Source organism: Anabas testudineus, chromosome 21 (assembly GCF_900324465.2).
Source record: "Anabas testudineus chromosome 21, fAnaTes1.2, whole genome shotgun sequence".
NCBI classification, from domain to species: domain Eukaryota; kingdom Metazoa; phylum Chordata; class Actinopteri; order Anabantiformes; family Anabantidae; genus Anabas; species Anabas testudineus.
In genome coordinates this window covers 14,783,878-14,793,669 of record NC_046629.1, presented here as the reverse complement: position 1 = coordinate 14,793,669, position 9,792 = coordinate 14,783,878, and the positions used below count along the sequence as shown (strand labels likewise).

At 41.6% G+C, this 9,792-nt stretch overlaps 1 protein-coding gene across 1 annotated transcript; it reads left to right on the top strand.

The window, feature by feature from the left end:
- The first annotated feature begins 104 nt into the window (after positions 1–104).
- desma (desmin a) lies at positions 105–6,390 on the top strand. Its single transcript, XM_026376712.1, has 10 exons — positions 105–785; positions 2,238–2,298; positions 2,510–2,605; positions 3,418–3,579; positions 3,669–3,794; positions 3,904–4,014; positions 4,187–4,296; positions 4,423–4,469; positions 4,969–5,057; positions 5,707–6,390. The coding sequence occupies exons 1-10, from the start codon at positions 205–207 to the stop codon at positions 5,746–5,748; spliced, it is 1,425 nt and encodes a 474-aa protein (XP_026232497.1). The 5' UTR covers positions 105–204; the 3' UTR covers positions 5,749–6,390.
- Positions 6,391–9,792: the final 3,402 nt, after the last annotated feature.

Below are 9,792 nucleotides of genomic sequence, written 5' to 3'. Positions count from 1 at the left end.
AGTGGGAGTACAGAGTAGGGTGGGTGCTGACAGAAGAAGGAACGAGAGAAGGGGTCGGGTTATGAGTTGGTGTGGGTGTGGTAAGTCTACAAATAGGCAGCGTCCGGCATTTCTTCAGTTAGTTTCTCTCCCAGTTGCCCAGTGGGACAGTTGGGTCTCAGCGCTTCGAGCAGCTCCTCTAGCCGACCAAACAGTCACTTAGCCATGAGCAAGTCCTACTCCTCCTCTGCCCAGTCGGCCTCCTCGTACCGTCGCGTCTTTGGCTCTGGCGTCGGTTCATCTCCCATGTCTTCCCTCTTTTCCTCCTCAGGAGGAGGAGGCCGCAGCTCCTCAAGCCACATGTCTAGCAGAGTCTACGAGGTCAAGAGCGCTGGTATTCCCGCCTTTTCAAGCTACAGGCTGTCCTCTGGTGCTGGAGCAGCTGGGTTTGGCTCCTCTTCAGCCGTCCGCACCTATGCCGGCGAGAAACTCGACTTCAACCTGGCAGATGCCATGAACCAGGACTTCCTCAACACAAGGACCAACGAGAAGGCCGAACTTCAGCACCTCAACGACCGCTTTGCCAGCTACATTGAGAAGGTGCGTTTCCTAGAGCAGCAGAATGCAGCACTGACAGTGGAGATTGAGAAGCTGAGGGGCCGCGAGGGGCCCGGGCGTGTGGCCGACCTGTACGAGGAGGAAATGAGAGAACTGAGGAGGCAGATAGAGTCCCACTCCAACCAGCGGGCCCGAGTGGAGGTGGAGAGAGACAACCTGGCTGATGACCTGCAGAAGCTTAAACTGAGGTATGCTGGGCTAGGTTTTACAGTGTCGATGTGTAGATCAATGGCTAAACAATGGAAGAGGGTGGAATAGGTTAGATGCACTTTGGCAGGAGTGAGCAAGAGGCCAATAATGACCTTGTAGTTTAGAGAGGGTGTCTGACATGTGGTAATTCTATCGTGTGATAGATCCTTCAAGATCCTGATTCCCAGGTTGGCAAGAATCGGTCCACATTAGACAATGGAGTGACATTTTTGGATGTTACAACATGAGCAAATGGGAAAAATGGACAGAATGAGAGCAGAGAGGTGTTTTCAAGGTAGTTTAACCAGTCAAGGACAGAGAAGATTTAAAAAAAAACCCCACATGTGGCTTCCGCAATGAGAGAGAGAGCAACACTTGCAGGTTCATCTGAATAATGGCGAGAAAAGGCAGACAAGATCAAGTGTCAGCCAGACAGAAACAGAGACAGACTGATGAAAATGAACGGATCAATGTGTAAACCCCGTTGTCTGTGGGTGCGTGCGTGTGAAAGAGAGAGAGAGAGAGAGAGAGCGAGCAAGGTGGTCTATTTGTAGCTACTAGGTCAGATTTATGAATTTAGAAGTAAGACATTCTGTCTGTCTCAAGGACACACACTCACAGAATGTGTCCAATTAACACACACAGCACACAGTTTCTTTACTTTCCTGTTATCAGCCCTTTCAACATTGTTGCCTTCAGCACTGAGAGAAGCAAGTGCTGTACCTGGTTTCAACACTTATAACACACACATAGTGCTTCCACTATATCATATAACATAGAAAACATCTGATATACTATATAAATATTTTGTTTTCTTTTACTACAAGGTACTGTGGTGTACTTTCAAAAGGTGACACATTAAATGTATACACATACACCCTGTAAATACAGAAAAATCCCTGTTTCTTTTCTGTATTGTCGTATCTATTCACCGAATGCAACATTCAAAATCACCAAGCTGTTAAAAATAAGGAGATAACAAACTTGCAAACTTGGTGTCATTAGGCTGTATATACATTCCCCCCATGTATGCACTTTTCCACCTTTTCCAGTCATTCAGGGTGCATAGTGAAATGCTATTTCTGGAAATAGCACCAGCAAATGGTAGACCTCTGTTCATTTCTCACTGTTACCCTTCCGACTCTGACAGTATGAAAGCAGCTGCACAGCTGCTTTAGGCCTGAGAGAGCAAGTGCACTAATGTGTGGGTATGAATGCAAAGACAAGTTAGACTGTGATGTGTGACTGTCTAGTCAGTTCTATTTCTGTAGATTTACCAGCTGCCACAAAGAGCAGGGAGCAAAAGGCTGGAGGAATAACAGGTGCTAACTAGTTTATCTCTGTAGTAATTGGTCCCTGAGGAAGCAGCCATGCTCTCAAACACAGTTGGGTTTTAACTTTCCTCTTTTTTGCTCTTTCCCTTCTTTGCCTGCTTCTCTTGCTCTCTCCAGACTGCAGGAGGAGATACACCAGAAGGAAGAGGCTGAGAACAACCTGTCAGCTTTCAGAGCTGTACGTCTTCTATTTCCATTTATCATTTTTATCACTCTTTAGTCATCTTCACCCTCAAAGTGCAGTAAAAAGTGGATTTTTTTTCCTTCACACTCATAACCCTTTGGTTATGAGAGTGGCTCATAAGAGAGTGGCTTTCATCTGTCATCAAGCATTTCTCATCTGTCTCTGGTATTTTTTTAAGCATGTTTTTTTTTCTGTTGATATCTAGGATGTTGACAATGCCACTCTGGCCAGGCTGGACCTGGAGAGACGCATTGAGAGTCTGCAAGAGGAGATTGCTTTCCTGAAAAAGATCCATGAAGAGGTTAGTTGATCTGACTTTAGATTTTGCCTGTTTGGTTGTCTGCCCTGGCTGTATTAGATACTGTAATATGAGATCTGAGGGTGTGTAGGCACACAGTTACTCTTATGTTCAAATATATTAATTGATATTCTAGCTATTATTCTACATTTAAATATATTTCTAGTCTATTCTCTTCCTTCCTCTACAAAAACTATAACTGCACCTTTAGTTCTTCTGCAGAGCAAAAGCAGTGTGCGCAGTCGCTTGCAGACATGTTACATTGGACAAGGACATATTTAACAACACACACTTGAGGTCCCTTTTCTGTCATGTTGTCTTCCCTGCCTCAACTATGACCTCTCAAAAATGCTGAACTGCTGATTGGCTGAGGAGAGCATGTCAGCTGTTGCGTGTGCGCATTCAAACAGATGCACAGCTATTTATATCTTCTGGTTAAACCAGAAGACAGCTGAATAGGACCAAGGCTTGCCAGTTTGAAACTTGTAGTCATAAAGTGCTACATCAGCCCTTCGCTATTTTGGATTTCTAATATTAGCTAATAATGTCGCCTCATTAATCCACAGGGTAGACATAAAGTGAGAAAGATGTTAGTCTGTGATTTAATATTTACATCTAAATGTAATTGATCAGATATGTTACATAGATTTTACTGGTTTATGTTTCAGGGTATTTAGTAAACACTTCGTTCACTGATTCTTTCTCTTAACTAAATCCACTCCACTAAATCAAGGATGTGCCTCTGTCTAACCCTCCCTGTCATATTTTTACATTTGTTCACACCTATTTTCTTTCTTTCTTGTCATCTCGTGCAGGAGATCCGTGAGCTGCAGAGCCAGATGCAGGACACTCAGATCCAGATCCAGATGGACATGTCCAAACCCGACCTCACTGCTGCTTTAAGAGACATCCGCGTGCAGTACGAGGCCATCGCTGCCAAGAACATCGCAGAGGCAGAAGACTGGTACAAGTCCAAGGTGAAGCACCTACAAACACACACACACACGCGCACACACACACGCACACTGTTGCACTGCTAACAGCTGCGTAACACCTCTCTCCTCAGGTGTCTGATCTCAACCAGGCCGTGACTAAGAACACTGATGCACTGCGTCAGGCCAAACAGGAGAGCATGGAGTACAGACACCAGATCCAGTCCTACACCTGTGAGATCGACTCACTCAAGGGCACTGTGAGTATTGTCTCCAACCTCACGAAGCATCCAAAGAAATCTAGTGATTTCATATTTCTGGTTGATACCATGGTTGAGATCTCTCTTTTCCACTTGTGTGTATCTGTAGAATGAATCTCTGCTGCGCCAGATGAGAGATATGGAGGATCGCATGGGCCGTGAGACTTCTGGTTACCAGGATAGCATCGCACGGCTGGAGGAAGAAATTGCAAAGATGAAGGTTATTATCATAGAGATTTTACACACTGTTTACTCATTGAATCCACTGCACTTTTAGAAAGCACAATTAAACTCCAGCAGGCTTTAGGTTTTGTAGAAATCACCTTTGATCTGGTCCTTTGGTCTTTTTAAGTTTGAGCAAACACTAAATCTCTTTGTGTTTTGATGTACAGGATGATATGGCTCGCCACCTGAGGGAGTACCAGGACCTGCTCAATGTGAAAATGGCTCTCGATATTGAAATCGCCACCTACCGCAAGCTGCTGGAGGGAGAGGAGAGCAGGTGTGTTTGCGCTCTGTTCACATTTAAATGTGTTTCAAGTCAATACCTTTTGAGATGTGTGATTTGTATTTAACCTCTTCCTACTGACTAATGCTGCATGATGTTTTCATCCTTTTTTTTTTACAGGATCACTGTACCTGTCCAGTCTGCTTATTCCTCCATCGGATATAGAGGTAAAAGAAAACAGTGCACAATATTCTTTCACGTACGAATATCCATCACATATATTTCACATTCCAGACGAGTCAATGAGGGGACAAAAAAGACTAATTATAGCTTCTGACTATATATGGCAGGTGTTATTTTGAGGGTATTACATGTTGCATTGCAGTTTCACGTTGTAGCCACTGTGTGGTGATATTTAACATATGAAAACAACTTTATGGATCTTTGAGTCACAGATCCAGTCATCAACAAGCCACACATCAATAAGCACTCAACTTAGCCTCTTCACATTTATGTGTGAACAGTCCAGACCATGCACTGATGTCTTTCAATACTAATCTCCTCTCGATTAACTGCATTCAGAACTAATAATATTACACCTATTGTCTTCTAGTTTTCTATTCACTTTCATCAGTGCCTTCGAACTACATGACATTTGGGGTGCAGCTGCTCTGTGGTGTATGAGTCTATGAAATGATGTAAAAACTGTATCATGTGTCCGTGCAGAGACCAGTCCTGAGTCCCAACAGCGTACACCAGAGATTCACTCTAAGAAGTCTGTTCTCATCAAGACCATTGAGACCCGCGATGGAGAGGTTTGAACACACAGACGCACACACACACACACACACACACACACACACACAGACTCATAATTACAACATACTATATTTTTTCCCATGTACTTCACATGTGAAGATGTACATGCACAGGAATCCAAGACTAGAACAAAATAGTCCACAATATCTTTTTAATTTAAATAGATATAGAGATAACAATAATTATCAAGCTAAGTTTTTTTTCCCTGTATATTCTTGTCTAGATTATGCTTTCTATGAGCCAGGGCGCTAGTGCCCAGTGCGTAAGTCTGGTTCTTATCTTCCACCACCTTTTTAACATCACTATAAGCTTCAGCAAACTACCAGATAAAAAATAAAAGTTTCCCTGTTAAACATTTTAATTTCACTTACCTCAAATTGAAATCATATTTGCACCAACATCTCTGATGCCTGAAATCTTTAGTAATTTGCTTCAACCCTGTAAAGAGACTCTTACAGGACATAAGCTGCACCACTATGCACTGGCTTCAGCGAACAAACAGCTTCACCCCCAGCTGTTGCCCCCTCTGCACAGCACTTCACTCCCGACAGTATCTGCACATGAAAGTGCTGATAGAAAAAATGTGCTTAAATATCATCTGACCTCAGCATAACAATTTACAACATCTCTTTTTCTCTTCATCAGGTTGTCAGCGAGTCCACACAGCACCAGCAAGACATCATGTAAACAACGAAAGGCAATATGAGAAAGAATTAACAATATATTATAAAGAAAAATAATAAAAATTAGTTTTAAAAATTTTACATTCTCCTACCATAACTATCATAATTTATAAGCTGAGTCAATTTTTTACCATCTTGGTTGATTTGACCGCAACCAGTGAATGCAACCGGTATGCTGTGTACACAATGAACAGGATAGATGCAGTATGGAGGTATGATGCACTGGCTTTAGTCTGGTATTAATTAAAGGCCATTCCAGGGGTTCATGTGTTGTTCATTTCATTCTGATGTTATGTCTCTCAAAAATGATTCACAGAAAAAAAAAGAGTTTTAAATGATCAAATGTAGTAATGGCCCCTATATCTACAGGATAGTGAAGTTTGCAAGGTGCTGCACATATTCCACATCTTTCAGTGCAAACACACAAATAATGAATGTATTCATAGGTTTATGATTTTAGGAAAGTGAGATGATGGTCTACGGTTTGAAACACAGAAACACAAACATTTAATGGGAAAGGAACTCAGTCATGTCTAAAGTTTGAGATCAGTAGCATATGCTGGGTGTTTGATTGTCTCTGTATGGGTAACCATGGTACACTGTGACAAAAAGCTCAAATAAAGACATTTGTTATCACCATTCGTCACTAAAGCGAGTCTGTTTCCTATTAGAGTTTGTAACTGAAGAACATCTTTTGTGTCTGTACATTAGTTATTAGTCATTATTAGCGTTCCCCAGATGGTATACAAGCCCTTATAATGGTTCACCTACGTTTCAGCATTAATCACTTGATGTTTGGTTTCTAAAATAACCTAATACTAGATGTTCCAACCAAGTGTAAAGTTTTTCTATCAGTGATATACGAGCTGCAGTTATGCTAAAATGATTAGTCCCACAACTGGACTTGCTGCAGGGAAACGTGAGCAGTGGTTTGTTAATGAGCTGGTCCCAGTCTTTGTGGTCAGCAGAAAGTAGATTAGTACAGCAACAAGACTTACAGTCTGTGCAGTCTGTTTCTGAAGTCACTGGACTGAAAATGTCAGCAGAGATTAAAAAAAAAAAAAATAAATAAAGTGGGGGTGGAGGTGGAGAGAGAAAAGAAATATACAGGCACATAAATGAGCACGTTAGAAAGAGAGAGAGAGAGAAAGTAAAGGTGACAAATGTAATGAAAAGGTTATTCAGAGGCTGAAAAAGTGACACGATTTAGAAAGATATAATTAGATATAACAAAGGAAGAAGGGTAGAGAAGAAAGGAAGTATTTCAGTAATTTGTGCACCCATGTGGTCAGAACTTTTCTTTTTGCCGTTTCATAGCATTCAATGGCAACAGTAACAGCTTCGCCAACATTAGAGGTCAACGAAAAGGGCAGCGTGTTCCTCTGTTCCATTATCTTTGAATGAAGTCATCTTACCTCTCCCTTGCCTCCCTTCTATCAGCGTCCAGCTGATAGAAGGGAGCAAGCACATGCTGACGGTGCCCACCTGTAAAAATTGTCACACATGGCTGGCTTAAAAAAGCAATTTGTAGAAGTCACATCTTACACGGTGATTATGTTTGTGTTTGACAGACTCGGCGTACAAGCTAATGAATGTCTTATTGCATAACTGCTGCGCTGTAGTTTGTTACAGAGCCGCAATTCGAACATAGCCTGAAACCACTGTCAGATCACATCGCTGCATTTGCCAATTAGTGGAAGAGAAAGCAGATATTCTGTTTTTCCATGTGTTATTTGGAACTCCTTGATACAATAGTTCTTTATCATGACTTGAGATTATTGCATAAAAAGGGAAACAGGATCGTGAGGACAGTGAATAATTGAGAATTTTATTTAAAAAATCAGCTCAAACCTAGTTTATTTTTCATGTCTTGCAAGTTTTGGCCACTTATTAGCCGACATATAAGAATACCGATGCCTCCTGATGAAGCAGCAGGTTAAATACTGGGCTAAAAACTGTCTAGCGCATAGATTTATATGTGCTCTCTACCTTGTTTTAGCACCACTGATCACTCCAACTTCACTTCACATTCAGAACTGTGAACTTGTGTGCGTGTGTGTGTGGGTGGGTGCTATTGTGTAGCATTTGATATTTGTGCACATGTAACACAAATGACTGGTAAAGACAACAAGACCATTAGATTGTAGAATCACAATGTTTATCATGTTTTAGGTCCATATAAATTCATGCTCAATAATAATAATAATAATAATAATAATAATAATAATAATAATCAGGTGATTTTTTTACAAATGTAAACAGGGTGGTAGGAAAATGATTTGCTGTCTCTTCTTAAAACGTGGAACAATTATTAAATTACTGAAAACTGCAGCTAATCAGGCTCAGTTTGTTCGCTGACTTTAAGCGTCACGTGTTGCAACACCAGCATGAGAGTGATCCACCGTCCATCCACCATCCGAGCCGAGTCAGACCCACCGGACGTACAGTTGTAAAGCACAATGTAAAACAGGTCTACTCCATCTGATGTGCAAACATGAACATGGAACCGAAAGCTTATATGTTTAAAAACTATTTACAGTTTGATATCTACAATAAAAGCGTTTCCCGAACACACATGTATTCAGAGAGGACAGGCGATCACAGAAAGTAATGAACTAAAAGGAAAAGAAATGAAACAAACCAACATAAAACAATAAAATAGCCGTTCATCTTGTTCACAAATTACAAGCTAGACAGAGGTCAATGAGCACAACTAACATTTTGTTAAGGAGAGCGATGATGTTACGATTGCACTACAGTAAAAGCACAAAAGAGAATCAAAGCTGGACTGACGTGTAAGCCATTTAGAAAATAACACTTGACCGGTCACTACACTGATACAGCAGAACAGGGGGATTTAGCATAATACATGTCAAGGGGGGAGATGACTATTTCAAAGCCCTTTACCTGGTCACTGTAAACAGGAGAGGAGAGGAGAGGAGAAGAGAGGAGAGGAGAGGAGAGGAGAGGAGAGGAGAGGAGAGGAGAGGAGAGAGGAGAGGAGAGGAGAGGAGACCTTCTAAATGACTAGAATTGTGCACTGAGGTCACTGAATGAGATCCCGTTGCTTCTGCACACTGTAAATACTGAAGCATGTCATGCTTCTAATGTCCTTTACCTCACTCAGTCAATGTGAAAAGCGTTTTCTGAATCCTGGGACTAACAAACGAAAGCGGAGGTTTTGTTTCTACATAACAACAGTGATACACTAAAACACTGACACATTGGAAACGGTCACACAAGCGTCCTCATGCGGTGATGAGCTAAACGTTAACATCCAGTTGCAAGTCCATCGCACAACGAACTGCAAAGCCTGCAACAGTAAATCCAAATCCATCACCTTCACGAGTACAGTAGGATCTTTTATTTATCTAAACCTCCGACGCAAAACCTGCATAGAGTATATGAAACACATAATCCAAATGTCAGCCATTTATTTCCAGGTGGAATTTCAAATAGCATTCATTCTTTACATGGCGTTCACTGTGGGGAACTATACCAGCTTAATCCAAAAGAGGTTCAAATGAAACAGAACGCGTTCTGCTGCACTGAAAATACATCCTTTCCTAATCCAAATCACTCCAAATCCTCCCTTGATGTTCAGGATGACAATAGCAACGTTAGCACATTTTGAATTTTAAAGCAAAATGCAATGCATTTCCAGCCAACGTGCACCAGTCTAGAAAAAAAAAAGGTCCAGTAGTAAACATTAGAGGGCACCGTTTCATCTTTTTCACCATGTCCCAGCTAGATAACAGGAGGTTATCTTCGTCTCTAACCTTCTCATCCTATCACACTTCACCCAAATTGGATCTAACCAGGCCAGTGGGCAAAAAAAAAAAAAACAGAAAAGAGGCTGGAGGAATGTCGCATGTTCTACATACAGTACATTACAATGAATCCCCCCCCCCCCCTTTGCTTGCTCAGTATTTGGTACAACCCATCACTTGCCACAGGGCTCATGTGTCCACTCACACACACACACACAAACATGCTATATTTAACATTTTTCGCGGTCACGTCTGGCCCACTGCACACTCTCAAACAG

Excerpts from the sequence above, each read along its gene's own strand:
- desma (XM_026376712.1), top strand. The coding sequence starts at position 205 with ATGAGCAAGTCCTACTCCTCCTCTGCCCAGTCGGCCTCCTCGTACCGT. Across the intron at positions 2,606-3,417 it reads TGAAAAAGATCCATGAAGAG|GAGATCCGTGAGCTGCAGAG; the intron begins GTTAGTTGATCT and ends CATCTCGTGCAG. Across the intron at positions 3,580-3,668 it reads AAGACTGGTACAAGTCCAAG|GTGTCTGATCTCAACCAGGC; the intron begins GTGAAGCACCTA and ends CTCTCTCCTCAG.